Source organism: Cebus imitator, unplaced genomic scaffold (assembly GCF_001604975.1).
Source record: "Cebus imitator isolate Cc_AM_T3 unplaced genomic scaffold, Cebus_imitator-1.0 Scaffold12, whole genome shotgun sequence".
Taxonomy (NCBI): domain Eukaryota; kingdom Metazoa; phylum Chordata; class Mammalia; order Primates; family Cebidae; genus Cebus; species Cebus imitator.
The window spans coordinates 10,283,065-10,298,448 of NW_016107327.1; the positions used below are offsets into that span (position 1 = coordinate 10,283,065).

General features: G+C 39.9%; 1 protein-coding gene across 1 annotated transcript in view; it reads left to right on the forward strand.

The window, feature by feature from the left end:
- Window positions 1-15,384, forward strand: part of ESCO1 (establishment of sister chromatid cohesion N-acetyltransferase 1) — a 75,727-nt gene that overhangs the window by 13,410 nt on the left and 46,933 nt on the right. Inside the window, 4 exon segments of the mRNA XM_017498870.2 lie at window positions 49-193; window positions 9,309-9,411; window positions 9,652-11,120; window positions 11,122-11,761. Coding sequence (XP_017354359.1) covers window positions 10,243-11,120; window positions 11,122-11,761 — 1,518 coding nt within the window. The 5' untranslated portion in view covers window positions 49-193; window positions 9,309-9,411; window positions 9,652-10,242.

Below are 15,384 nucleotides of genomic sequence, written 5' to 3' on the forward strand. Positions count from 1 at the left end.
AATGTATCAGTTAATAGTGATATTTTTGTATTCTTTTTTTTTTTTCAGCAGATTATCCTACTTTGGCTATATAGCTGTTTTTTTTTTTTTTTTTAAATTAATTACTAAACATACATGAAGTGATAAGGAGTATCATTCATTAGAAGCATCATCAATCATCTTGAAGAAAAAGGTGATACATTTTTTCTTTAAGGTAAGTGACTTATACTTTTATAATTTAGTATCTTCCAAGATGATTAATCTGTGTGCCAAATATACTTTATATTTTCATGGAATTTTAACTTAGTAGCAGGTTATATGTCTACATAATAAACCATTTCAGTGGGTATATAGTGAAAAGTAAGCTTTTCTCGTACTCCTGGAACTTGGTCCAGTAGTTCTTTTGTTTAGAAATCATCACTATTGACCAGGCGAGGCGGCTCACACCTGTAATCCCAGCACTTTGGGAGGCTGAGGTGGGCAGATCACCTGAGGTCAGGAGTTGGAGATCAGCCTGACTAACATGGAGAAACCCCATCTCTACTAAAAATATAAAATTAGCTACGCGTAATGGTGCATGCCTGTAATCCCAGCTACTTGGGGGGCTAAGGCAGGAGAATTGATTGAACCCAGGAGGCAGAGGTTGCAATGAGCTGAGATCGCGCCATTGCACTCCAACCTGGGCAGGAAGAGTGAAACTCTGTCTCAAAAAAAAAAAAAAGGAAATTAGTTGACCATATACGTGTGGTCTGTTTCTGTGTTCTCTTTTCTACTTTATTGTCCTCTGTATCTTTTGTCATTGCTATACTGTCTTGATTTTTTTTTTTTTTTAAATGTAGTCTTGCTCTGTCACCCAGGCTGGAGTGCAGTGGCATGATCTTGGCTCACCACAACCTCTGCCTCCTGGGTTCAAGTGATTCTTCTGCCTCAGCCTCCTGAGTAACTGGGATTATTAGGCGCATGCCACCACGCCCAGCTAATTTTTGTATTTTTAGTAGAGATGGAGTTTCACGATGTTGGTTAGGCTGGTCTCGAACTCCTGACCTCGTGATCCACCTGCCTCGGCCTCCCAAAGTGCTGGGATTACAGGTATGAGCCATGACGCCTGGGCTTCTGTCTTGATTTTAGTAGCTGTATATTAAGTCCTGAAATGGATAGTGTTAGTATTTCAGTTCTGCTCTTTTTAAAAAATGTTTTGGCTATGGTATATAGTTTGCATTTCCATATACATTTTTAAACCAGGCTGTTAATTTCTGTATAAAAAGCCTGTGGGAGCCAAGTGTAGTGGTGCATGCCTCAAGAAGGATCACTTGAGCCCAGAAGTTTGAGGCTGCAGTAAGTTATGATTACACCACTGCACCCAGCCTGGGTTACAGAGAAACCCCATCTCAAAAATAAATATAAATATTGGACCTATAGATCTATTAAAAAGAAAAACGGGCTGTGGAAATTTTGCCTGGAATTGATTTGAATCTCAGTTCTACCTTGACATGATTGCATGGTATTCTGTTGTACAAATGTACAGTCAATTATATAAACAGTATTAGAGTGATGGTTGTTTGTTCTGGGGAATTCAGTCTTTGTTGAAACGTTGTTGTGAGTTCTGTAGTTACATGTGTTTTGTGCACTTGTGCAATATAACTGTAATATAAAGTCCTGGAAATGAACCTGTTTGAAAATTAGCATTTATAATATTAATAGATGGATTGTCCTGCATAGACATTGAATCACTCGTAGTAATGTAAGGTACCTGACACAAACCTTTACCAAGACTGTATTGTTAAACTTCTTGATCTTTGGCCAGTCTGATAGGTGTTGGTTTTAATTTGTATTATCTTGTTATCTATTATACCAGCCATTTATTGTTTTTTCCCTTTAAATATATTGTGGTTATCAGCTTTTGCCATTTCTTGACAGTATTTTCCCCCAGTTTTGCCCTTTAAACCTTGACTTCTGAATTTTATGATAAGGCTTAAAAGGCCTTTTTTACTGTGAAAACAAATATTTAAAGGCTTCCTAGCTGGAGGCGTTGGCTCGCTCCTGTAATCCCAGCACTTTGGGAGGCTGAGGCAGGAGGATCACCTGAGGTCAGGAGTTTGAGACTAGCCTGGCTAACATGGTGAAACTCCATTTCTACTAAAAACACAAAAAATTAGCTGGGCATGATGGTATGTGCCTGTAATCCCAGCTACTTGGGAAGTTGAGGCAGGAGAATCTCTTGATCCTGGGAGGTGGAGGTTGCAGTTAGCCAAGATCCCACTGTTGCACTCCAGCTTGGGCATTGAGCAAAACTCCGTCTCAAAAAAGAAGAAAAAAAAAAGATTTCCCATACTATTTTTCTTGAACGTTTTCTTACTCGTAAACTAGGATAGGTTACCTAGATGATTACCCAGTTTTCCTAACACCAATTTATTTATTTACTTATTTATTTATTGGAGATGTGGTCTCTCTCTATCACCCAGGTCGAAATCTGATTAATTAATTTTTCTTTGAAATGGTATCTTGCTGTGTTGCCTAGGCTGGTGTCAGACTTCTGGCCTCATGTTATCCTCCTGTCTCATCTCTGGAATAGCTGTTATTATAGGTGTGTGTGCCCATCTAACAGCAATCGTTGAGTAATTTTTTTTCATTAATTTGAAATGAATGAAATTAATACCACCTTTATATCTAAATCCCCCGTTGCATTAGGGCCTCAAAAAATAAATATTTTTATTTTTATTTTATTTTATTTATGTTTTGAGAAGGAGTATTGTCCTGTTACCCAGACTGGAGTGCAGTGGTGCCATCTTGGCTCACTGCAGTTGGCTCACTGCAACCTCTGCTTTCCAGGTTCAAGTGATTCTCCTGCCTCAGCCTCAAGAGTAGTTGAGATTACAGGCACCCGCCTCCATGCCCAGCTAATATTTGTATTTCAGGTCTATTTTTAGAGTCTGTTTTGTTCTGTTAATCTCTACAAATTGATATATTGAAACTAAACTGTTAAATATTACAGCTAAGTGTATTTCAATATCAGTGTAAATCTACCCTGTTGCTTTTTAAGTTGATTTTTGTGTGTGTGCGCTTGTGCACGTTTGTGCATGTCTGTGCATTGCTGTAAATGGCATGTGGTTTATTTCTATTGTGTATTTCAGCTTGTTGTTTATATAGTTAGAACTTTGCTGAATTTAATGGAAGATTTCTTGTGCTATTTCATAAAGCATGATACTTGATTTTGGTTTGTACATTCCAAAAGTTGATGATAATAAAAATATATTTGAAAATATCTTCAGTTCATTAACTGCCAGATCATTCTTTTTTTTTTTTTTAAGTAAATGAATCGAACCAAACAGATTCATTCTTTTTATTGGTATGAGTAGACAATCAAGAGTGACTGTATATCTGTATTATCAATAGTAATTCTTTTTTAAAAATTCCTTTAAACTAACTTATTTATACTTATATTTATTCAGGTAAACTTCAATAAAAGCACACATGTACGGTCTCATTTTCTGTTTGGCTCCTGAACTCCCTCCTCTTTTCTTCATTTTAATACACTTATTTTTTGGTGCACATTCTCTTGTAGACCCTAGAGGAGGATGTTTGGGAGTTAAGTTTTTTGACACCCTGCATACCTGAAAATTGAATAATTTACTCCACACTTAATTGTTTAGGCATTGAATTCTACTTGGGACATAATTTTTCTTCAGCTTTTTTTTTTTTTTTTTTTAGCATTTTGAAGGATTTTCCCATTATCTTGCTTCCAGTGTTGCTATGGAGAGGTTTGTTGTAATTCTGATCTTAATCATCTGTATGTGGTCAGGATTTTTCTCTTCTAGAAGTTCGAGAGTCATATTTTTATCCTTGCGATAGGTTTTTTAAAAATTAAACGTTTATTTCCTCATTGCCAGCAGAAACATAGAAAGGCTTAAATTTTTGCGGGGGTGGCTGGGTCCTGTGGCTCAACTCCTGTAATCCCAGCACGCTGGGAGGCAGAGGTGGGTGGATTACCTGAGCTCAGGCGGTTGAGACCAAGCCTGACCAATACAGTGAAACCCTGTCTCTACTAAAAATACAAAAAAACTTAGCTAGGCGTGGTGGGGCATGCCTGAAATCCCAGCTACTCAGGAGGCTGAGGCAGGGGACTTGCTTGAACTCGGGAGACCGAGGTTGCAGTGAGCTGAGATCGTGCCACTGCATTCCAGTCTGGGTGACAGAGCGAGACTCCATCTCAAAAATAAAGAAATAATTTTTTTTTTCATCTGTTGTTCTAGATACTCTTAGGCCCCCCTCCCTGTTTGTTGTTGTTTTTGAGATGGCGTCTCGCTCTGTTGCCCATGCTAGAGTGCAGTGGCACGATCTCAGTTCACTGCAGTTTCCGCCTCCCAGGTTCAAGTGATACTCCTACCTCAGGCCCCTAGCAGCTCGAATTATAGGCACACTCCACCATGTCTGGCTAATTTTTGTATTTTCAGTAGAGATAGGGTTTTTGCCATGTTGGCCAGACTGGTCTCAGACTCCTAACCTCAGGTGATCCACCCACCTTGGCCTCCCAAAGTGCTGGGATTACAGCTGTGAGCCACTGTGCCCGGCTTTGTTTTTTTATTGAGACGGAGTGCACTGTAGCCTGGGCTGGAGTGCAGTGGCGCGATCTTGGCTCACTGCAACCTTGGCTTCTTGGGTTCAAGCGATTCCCCTGCCTCAGCCTCCCAAGTAGCTGGGATTACAGGTGCCCACCACCATGCCCAGCTAATTTTTTGTATTTTTAGTAGAGATGGGGTTTCACTATGTTGGCCAGGCTGGTCTCGATCTCCTGACCTCGTGATTCACTGGTCTTGGTCTCCCAAATCGCTGGGATTACAGTTGTGGACCAACCCCTCCCCACCCTCCACCCCTCACCCCTATTTATTTATTTATTTATTTGAGACTGAGTCTTGCTGTTGTTGCCCAGGCTGGAGTATAGTGGTGCAATCTTGGCTCGCTGCAACTTCTGCCTCCCAGGTTCAAGCCATTCTCCTGCCTTAGCTTCCTGAATAGCTGGGATTACAGGCACATGCCACCATACCTTGCTAATTTTTATATTTTTTGTAGAGACAGGGTTTCATCACATTGGCCAGGCTGGTGAACTCCTTACCTTGTGATCCACCTGCTCTGGCTCCCAAAGAGCTGGGATTACAGGCCTGCACCACCATGCCTGGCTCTGTTTTTTTGTTGTCTTTTTAAAGAGATGGGGCCTTGCTTTGTCAGCCAGTCTGGAGTGCACTGGCATGATTATAGCTCACTGCAGCCTCCGAATCCTGAGCTCATGTGCTCCTCTTGCCGCAGCCATCAGAGCATCTGGGACTGTCTGCAGGCATGTACCACCATGCTCAGTTTATTAAAAAAAATTTTTTTTGGCCAGGTGCAGTGGCTCATCCTTGTAATCCTGGTACTTTGGGAGGCCGAAGTGGGCGGATCACTTGAGGCCAAGAGTTTAGGACCAGCCTGGCCAACATGGTGAAACCCTATCTTTCTCTCTCTCTTTTTTTTTTAAAGTTATTGGTATCCTTTAAGTTCTACGGTACCTGTGCATGTGCAGAAGGTTTGTTACATAGGTATACATGTGCCATGGTGGTTTGCTGCACCCATGAACCTTTCATCTACATTAGGTATTTCTCCTAATGCTGTCCCTCCCCTAGCTCCCAATTCCCCAACAGGCCCCATTGTGTGATGGTCCCCTTTTTGTGTCCATATATGTTCCCATTGTTCAGCTCCCATTTATGAGTGAGAATATGCAATGTTTGATTTTCTGTTCTTGTGTTAGTTTGCTGAGAATGATGGTTTCCAGCTTCATCCATGTTCCTGCAAAGGACATGAACTCATCCTTTTTTTCTGGCTGCAGAGTATTCCATGGTGTGTATGTGCCACATTTTCTTTTTTTCTTTTTTTTTTTTTTTGTTTTGAGACAGAGTCTCACTCTTGCCAGGTGCCAGGCTGGAGTGCAGTGGCACGATCTCGGCTCACTGCAGCCTCCACCTCCCGGAGGCCAGGCTGACCAGGCAATTCTCCTGCCTCAGCCTCCTGAGTAGCTGGGACTACAGGCACGTGCCACCACATCCAGCTAATTTTTGTATTTTTTAGTAGAGATGGAGTTTCACCATGTTGGCCAGGATGATCTTGATCTCTTGACCTCATGATCTGCCTGTCTCAGCCTCCTAAAGTGCTGGGATTACAGGTATGAGATGCTGTGTCTGGCCTATGTGCCACATTTTCTTTATCCAGTCTATCACTGATGGGGTTTGGGTTGGTCATCAAACCCTGACTCTACTAAAAATACAAAAAAGGCCAAGTGCAGTGGCTCACATCTGTAATCCTAGCATTTTGGGAGGCCGAGGTGGGCAGATCATGAGGTCAGGAGTTTGAGACCAACCTGGCCAACTTGGTGAAACCCCATGGTGAAACCCCATTTTAAATTTTTTGTAAAAACACGGAAACATTTGCTGGGCATGGTGGCTCTTGCCTGTAATCCCAGCTCCTCGGGAGGCTGAGGCAGGAGAATTGCTTGAACCCAGGAGGTAGAGGTTGCAGTGAGCCGAGACTGGGCCACTACACTCCAGCCTGGGCAACAGAGTGAGACTCTGTCTTGGAAAAAAACAAAAAACAAACACAAAAATTAGCCAGGCATGGTAGTACATGCCTGTAGTTCCAGCTACTTAGGAAGCTAAGGCATGAGAATTGCTTGAATCCGGAAGGTGGAGGTTGCAGTGAGCTGAAATCGTGCCACTGCATTCTAGCCTGGACAACAGAGCGACACTCTGTCTCTTAAAAAAAAAAAAAAAAAAGAAAAATATCTTCTAGAAGTAGGTCCTGCTCTGTTACTCAGGTTGGTCTCAAATGATCCTCGTGCCTTAGCTTCCCAGAGTAGCTGGGATTATAGATGTGCCTCTGCACCTAGTAGTCCTGGCTGTTTTAGTCTGGAAACTCATGTCATTCAGGCCTAGGAAAATTTCTTGAGTTGTTGATTTTTTTTTTTTTTTCCCTAATGCCTTTCCTCTATTCTTTGAAAGGTCTGTTGGACCTCATGGATGGTCCTCTAATTTTCTTATTTTTTTCTCCCATGTGCCATCTTAGTCTTTTTGATCTACTTTATAGGAGATCTCCTTACCTTTACATTCTAATGCTGCTTTTTCATTTTTTTCTATAGTGTTTTTAATTTTCAAGAGTTCTTTTTTTATGATGATCTTATCTGTTTCAAGACAAATTAGCTTATTTAGATTTTTCTCTAATTTGTTCTTCAAAGCTACTTTTTTTTCTGTGTTTTTTCTTCATATTAAAGTTTTTCTTCTGTTTGTGGTGATTGTTGTTTAACTGCTTATGGCTAAAAGTGATTGGAAAATGTGTGGAGTGGCTGGTAGACTCCTGACTGTAGGGGGTGTGTTTGTGTCTTGGTGACTATAGGTAGACCTTACCAATATTTTTAAGTATTTTCTCTTGGGCTTGCCAAATTCACTAGTACTCATTTCAGAAAGATCAGTAGAACATGATCTTTCCATTTCCTTCGTTGAAGGTATAGGCTTGGCTGCTGTCCTCCAGGAGCCTTTGAGTAGGTAGAAGGTTTTGGATGGACAGAGTGGGTTTCAGCAATCAGTGTGTATATTCCTGTTTATTCCTTCTGTTGTCAATATGATACTTGCATCCTCAACTGTGCCTGCTGACCTTTTGTTTCACGCCTTCTGGAGATTTATACCTCTACTCTTCTGGGTGCTAGTAATGGGAATGGCAATCTGGGAGTCTATCTACCTTTTTGTTTTTTTTTTCCGTTTTAGTTGGAGTCTCACTCTTGTTGCCCACGCTGGAGTGCAATGACATGATCTCTGTTCATTGCAACCTCCACCACCGGGGTTCAAATGATTCTCCTGCCTCAGACTCCTGAGTAGCTGGGATTACAGGCACCCACCACCGTGCCTGGCTAATACTTTTGTGTTTTTAGTAGAGATGGGGTTCTACCATGTTGGCCAGGCTAGTTTTGAGGTTCTGGCCTCAAGTGATCCGCCTGCCTTGGCCTTCCAAAGTGCTGGGATTACAGGCATGAGCCACTGCTCCTGGCCCTGTCTACTTTTTTAAGTCCCATTTTTATCCCCATCTCCTGTGGAGTTTGATACTGCTAATTCCTGAGTCTCAGATATAAATAGACCTTCTCAGCTTTCCACATTTCCACCTGAAGATTCAGATTTTCTTGAGTCTACTAAGTTAGTTATTTGTTCTTTTTGGTAGCATCGGTACTTCTAAATTTTTGTCATCTACTCTCCTGTTTTTTATTCTTTGGGTTTATGGTTTTGTCTTGGCTATTTACTTATTTTAGAAATGGGGTCTCACCCTTTTAACCAGGTTGGAGTACACTGGCACGAGCTCTCTGCAACCTTCAACTGGGCTCAAACAATCCTTACTCAGTCCCCCAAGTAACCTGGACTGTGGGTGCATGCCACAATGCCTGGCTAATTTTTAATTTTTGTAGAGACAGAGTCTTGCTATGTTTTCCAGGCTGGTCCTTAAGCGATCCTCCTGCCTCAGCCTCTGGAGATGCTAGGAGTATAGATGTGAATCACCAAACCGGGTCTTGTTTTGTTTTAGTCTCTATGTTGCTTTTTTTTCCAGTAGGGTTTGAATGGGAATACACGTATATGTGTGTGCTTAAGTCTGCCTTCTTTAACTGTATTTCAGTGTTTTTCTATGTTTATAGTTATCTATGTCCATTGTTTTTTCCCCTAAATAGGATTTTACTTTACTGGTTTAAAGCATTTAATGTGTATTTTATGAATTGTTTTTTGTATTTTAAATGGGCAGACATGGTGGTTCACGCTTGTAATCCCAGCACTTTAAGAGTCCAAGGTGGGCGGGAGTTTGGAGGTCAGGAGTTCCAGAGCAGCCTGGCCAACATGGTGAAACCTCATTTCTACTAAAAATACAAAAATTAGCCGGTATAGTAGCAAGCGCCTGTAATCCCAGCTACTCAGGAGGCGGAGGCAGGAGAATCGCTTGAACCTGGGAAGCAGAGGTTGCAGTGAGCTGAGATTGTGCCACTGCTCTCCAGCCCGGGCGACAGAGTGAGACTCCGTCGCAAAAAAACAAAAACAAAACAAAACAAAAACACTTTTTTTCACAAAATACATGAATGCATACTAGTCCATTGGCTGCATATATTATAGTTTACTACAAATTGGAAATACTAAAATTAAGTGCTGTGTGTAATGTGAGTTCTGAAGAAATGATGACTAATGGTAGGACAGGATAAAATTATGGAGTGTTACATTTGATAAGATGATTACATCTTTCCTTTGTCCTTTTAAACATTGACAAAAACCTTATTCTTTCAGGTGCTGTGTAATGTGTTAAGAGCATATAATAAGGAATGGTTTTGTCTAATTTTCATGAGTTATGGTGGCTGAAACATCAAGTCTATCTTGTGGGGCAAAAACTGTAAGTAAACCTTGAGGAATATAGTGAGTTTCAATTTTTTTGTGCTTATATAAGACAATTATTGATTTTTCATAGGAATATACTTGGGATACTTCGTTCTGTTAGCCTTATGTGTACAGACTAGATATTTCAAAAGGAGGAGTTAGATTTTATTTAAATCAAGGTTATTTCTGTGTAGTGTTAGCATTGCCATATTTCATGGATTGTACAAAACTTAATTTTTTGTTTTTAATTTTTCAGAAATGGCAGCACAAAAGGAAATCTGTATTAATAGAATATTTTATTGAACAAAAGAGGTTAAATAAGAACTGCAAACCAACAGACGCAGCAAACAAGGAAAGAAACGTGTTAGCCATAAGACATGTTTCAAGTGAATCGAAGTCCAATAACTGTAGACTTCAGAAGAAAAAAGTTTTCAAAAATTTTATCAAAACAGGTCACTGATAAATAACTCCTCCAGTAATAGGGCTAGGCCTGAAACCAAAATTAATTAAAAAATTAGCGAAACAGATTGAACCTGAATTAAATTTCTTTTCATAAAAAAACTTGTTAAAAATAATCAAATCAAATTTTTCTCAAAATTTTATTACCTTGTCCAAAATAAAGCAAGTATCTTTTAGCATTCATGCCAGCTTTTCTCATGTTCTAGGAATGACAGAAACCTTACTTGAAGCAAACTAGTATTTTTGTTGAAAATGTGTATCAGCAGCAGTTAAAGTTGATTTTTCAGACCTGCTCCTCAGTAGTAATAGTAGCTAATCAGCATTCACACCAACTAGGACACAAAAATCCTCTTCAAAACTATTCAGAAAAGAAAGTTGTTACTCAGGAATGATGTCCATTCAGGAGAAATCAAAAGAAAATTCCTCCAAAGTTACTAAAAAAAGTGAAGATAAGAATTCAGAAACAGAAATTCAGATTTCTCAAAAGAATCTAGCAAAAAAATCAGGTCCAAAGGAAACTATAAAATCACAGGTTAAATCTTCCAGCGAAAGTAAAATAAATCAGCCAGAATTGGAAACACGCATGAGTACAAGGTCATTAAAGGCAGCATCTACTGATAAAGCCACTAAATCCATTAATAAAAATACGGTGACCGTGAGGGGAGATTCACAACAAGAATCTACAAAAAAGAAATTATCTCAGAAAAAATTAGTACATGAAAACTCTAAAGCAAGTGAGCAGCTTAACCGGCGATCACAAAGGCTACAACAATTAACAGAGGTTTCCGAAAGGTCTTTACGCAGCAGAGAAATTCAGGGTCAAGTTCCAGCAGTTAAGCAGAGTTTGCCACCAACGAAAAAAGAGCAATGTAGCAGTACTCAGAGTAAATCTAATAAAACAAGTCAGAAACATGTGAAGAGAAAACTACCGGAAGTAAAGTCTGACTCTAAAGAAGATGAAAATTTAGTAATTAATGAAGTAAATTCCCCCAAAGGGAAAAAACGCAAGGTAGAACTTCAGACAGCTTGTGCTTGTAGTTCTCGATGCATACAAGGATCTGAAAAGTGTCCTCAGAAGACTTCTAGAAGAGAGGAAATGAAACCTGTGCCTGTAACTTCTGAGGTAAAAAGATCAAAAATGGCTGCTTCAGTTGTCTCGAAAAGAAATGAGACGAAGAAGTCGGTTCATACACAAGTGAATACTAACACAACACTCCCAAAAAGTCCACAGCCATCAGTGCCTGAACAAAGTGATAATGAGGTGGAGCAAACGAGGTAGTATTCTGCAGCTCTGTGAAGAAATTGCTGGTGAAATTGAGTCAGATAATGTAGAGGTAAAAAAGGAATCTTCACAAATGGAAAGTGTAAAGGAAGAAAAACCCACAGAAATAAAATTGGAAGAGACCAATGGTGAAAGACAAGTACTTCATCAGAAGGAAACAAATCAGGATGTGCAATGTAACCGTTTTTTCCCAAGTAGAAAAACAAAGCCTGTGAAATGTATGCTGAATGGAATAAACAGCTCAACCAAGAAGAACTCCAACTGGACTAAAATTAAACTCTCAAAATTTAACTCTGTGCAGCACAATAAGTTGGACTCTCAAGTATCCCCTAAATTAGGTTTATTACGAACCAGTTTTTCACCACCAGCTTTAGAAATGCATCATCCAGTGACTCAAAGTACACTTTTAGGGACAAAACCACATGATAGAAATAGAATTTGTCAGCAGGAAAAAATGAAAGAAATTAATTCTGAAGAAGTGAAAATTAATGATATTACAGTAGAAATTAATAAAACCAAGGAAAGGGCTCCTGAAAATTGTCATTTGGCTAATGAGATAAAACCTTCTCCTGACCCACCATTGGATAATCAGATGAAACATTCTTTTGATTCAGCATCAAATAAGGTAATCTTTTTATTATGCACAATAGAGTTGCCTAAGTGTTTTCTGTAAGAAATGTGTTTATAATATTTTAGCATAAGAATCAAATCATAAAAGACTGAAGAGTCATTTGTTAAGGTTTCCTGTTAGCGAGAGTTTTATTAACTCAGTCTTGTCATATAACTTTAGAGGTCTTACATTTACTTTGTGTGCATCTCATTGTTTCCTCATTTTTATTCTTTGTATTTTATGTAAGCATAAGTCTGTTGAATTCCAGCTTTTCTTTTAAGCTTAGCACACTGATTTTCCTATTAATTATAACCATAAAAAGTATGTTTCTTAGGGGCTACTTTTTTTTTGAGATGGAGTTTTGCTTTTGCTGCCTAGACTGGAGTGCAGTGGTGATCTCAGCTCACTGCAACCCTCTGCCTCCCAGGCTTAAGTGATTCTTCTGTCTCAGCCTCCTGAGTAGCTGGAATTACAGGCATGTGCCACCATGCCTGGCTGATTTTGTATTTTTGGTAGAGATGGGTTTCTCCATGTTGGTCAGGCTGGTCTCTAACTCTCGACCTCAGGTGATTTGCCTGCCTCAGCTTCCCAAAGTGCTGGGATTACAGGTGTGAGCCCCTGTGCCCGGCCTTTAGGGACTACTTTTGGCCTAAATATTAAAATTAATTTTAACTGGGACTAATTGGTCTTTTTTCCTACTGGATATAACTTAAAAGTTAAACATATTTTTTTTTTTTTTTTTTTTGAGACGGAGTTTCGCTCTTGTTACCCAGGCTGGAGTGCAATGGCGTGATCTCGGCTCACCGCAACCTCCGTCTCCTGGGTTCAGGCAATTCTCCTGTCTCAGCCTCCTGAGTAGCTGGGATTACAGGCACGTGCCACCATGCCCAGCTAATTTTTTGTATTTTTAGTAGAGACGGGGTTTCACCATGTTGACCAGGATGGTCTCGATCTCTTGACCTCGTGATCCACCCGCCTCGGCCTCCCAAAGTGCTGGGATTACAGGCTTGAGCCACTGCGCCCGGCAAAAGTTAAACATATTTAAGGAGATGACTTGTGTGGCCGTTTTGAATAGTTGGCAAATAGAATGTTGAGAGGTATGAATAATTTAGTTTTTAGTTTAAGAATAAAATTCTATCATTTGGCAATAAATCTTCAGCTTTCAAGTTAAAAAAAAGAAAAAAGAATAAAATTATAGTGGCCAGGACTCTGAAATGGAAAAGTAAATTGAAAACCAGAATCTTGTATCTAGAAGAAACTTTGATTATCTAAGAAAGTCGTTTTAAACTTTATGAAAGCAGCTGAGCCCTTTTTTAAAAAATTTTTTAGATGGAGTCTCACTGTCCCTAGGCTGGGGTGCAGGGGTGCGATCTTGGCTCACTGCAATCTCTGCCTCCCAGGTTAAAAGGGTTTTCCTTCCACAGCCTCCTGAATAACTGGGACTACAGGCATGCACCACCACGCCTGGCTAAGTTTTTGTATTTTAGTAGAAATAGGGTTTCACCATGTTAGCCAGGATGGTCCTGATCTCCTGACCTCATCTGCCTGCCTGGGCCTCTCAAAGTGCTGGGATTACAGGCATGAGCTACTGTGCCCAACCACTTTGGGAGGCCAAGGTAGTCGGATCACCTGAGGTCAGGAGTTTAAGACCAGCCTGGCCAACATGGTGAAACCCCATCTCTACTAAAAATACCAAAATTAGCCGGGTGGCAGGCGCCTATAATCCCAACTACTCAGGAAGCTGATGCAGGAGAATTGCTTGAACCCAGGAGGTGGAGGTTGCAGTCAGCTGAGATCACACCATGGCATTCTAACCTGGGGGACAGAACAAGAGGTTGTCTCAAAAAAAAAAAAAAAAAAGATATTTATGGTTTGAAATTCTGGAATATTTCAAACGTTTAGAATATGGCAGAGATTAACATTACTCTCATGTCCGCCACCCAGATTTGACAAAAGTTAACATTAACAAAATTACTGAGGCCGGGCACAGTGGCTCACGCCTGTAATCCCAGCACTTTGGGAGGCTGAGGCGGGCGGATCACGAGGTCAAGAGATTGAGACCATCCTGGCCAACACGGTGAAACCCCGCCTTTACGAAAAATACAAAAAAATTGGCATGGTGGTGCACGCCTATAGTCCCAGCTACTGGGGAGGCTGATGCAGGAGAATTGCTTGAACCCTGGAGGCAGAGGTTGCAGTGAGCCAAGGTCATGCCACTGCACTCCAGCCTGGCGCCTGGTGACGGAGTGAGACTCTGTCTCAAAAAAAAAAAATTACCGAAGATCCTTTAAAGTTAGAAAAGGTACATTATAGGTAAAGTTGAAGACTGCAACTCTTTATTCCATTTACCCTTCTCCCCACAGTTAAATGTGCTCCTGAAGTGGGTGTGGATCTTTTGTTTTAATTTTTGTGATTTTATGTGTATATAAATTCATAAAGAATACTTAGCTTTGTGTTTTAATTTTTTTACAAAAAATACATGTATGTATATTTTTGTAACTTGGCTTAGTGTAATCAACATCATATTTGATACTTACTGATATGTGGGTATTTTAAAAACTGTAAAGGAATATACCACAAGTTTATCTTTTCCTCTATCAGAAGACTTTCAGCTTGAGCCAGGCATGGTGGTTCCTGCCTGTAAGCCCAGCTCTTTGGGATGTTGAGGTGGGAGGATCTCTTGAGCCCAGGAGTTTTAGATCAGTTTGAGCAACGTGGTGAGACTCCATCTCTACAAAATAATTTAAAAATTAGCTGGAAGTGGTAATGTGTGCCTGTGGTCCTAGCTACTTGGAAGGCCGAGGCAGGAAGATCTCGAGTCCAGGAGGTCGAGGCTGCAGTGAGCTGTGATCATGCTACTGCATTCCAGCCTGGGTAACAGAGTGAGACTCTATCTCAAAAGAAAAAAAAAGACTTTCACCTTTCAGATTGTTTCCAGTTATTTTTCACCAATCTCAACAGTTTGACCCCTGTTGTAGAGTGATCAGGAAATGTGGTAACCATATCAGTTCAGGACATATTTGAGTGCCTGCTATTTCAAGGTGCTGTGCTAGGGCTTTAAGAAGATGTGTTGGTTTCCTGCCCTTAAGGAATTTTCATTTCTATTTCCCTGAGATGGCCGCTATTGATGGAGTTTGGAGTATTTTCTTTTGTTGTTTACTAATTCAGTGTCTGCTTTGGCAAGGTTGTGAATTAGAGGTTATTGGGAATAAAAAGGTAAATATAATATGATTCTTGCTTTTAAGAGTTATAGGTAAGTCAGACACAACTAATTGAAAATAAAAAGTGACAAGCACATGAAAGATTTAGACAAAGTAGATGAAGAACAGCTAGGGAAGATTGAGAAAGGCTTTATGGAAGAGGAGCAATGACTTGAATTTATACAGAGGAAAGGTGTTCTGGATCAGCACTATCCAGTAGGAATACAAGTGAGCCACATACATGATTTAAAATTAACGTAGCCACATTAATGGAGTAAAGAGAAATAGGTAAAATTAATTTTAATATCTTTTAACCTATCGTAAAAATACTATCAACATGCAATCAGTTTTGACAATTATTAATGACATTTTATTCTTTTCTGTATGAGTGCATAAGTTTTGTTTTGTTTTGTTTTCTTTTTTTTTTTTTTTTTTTTT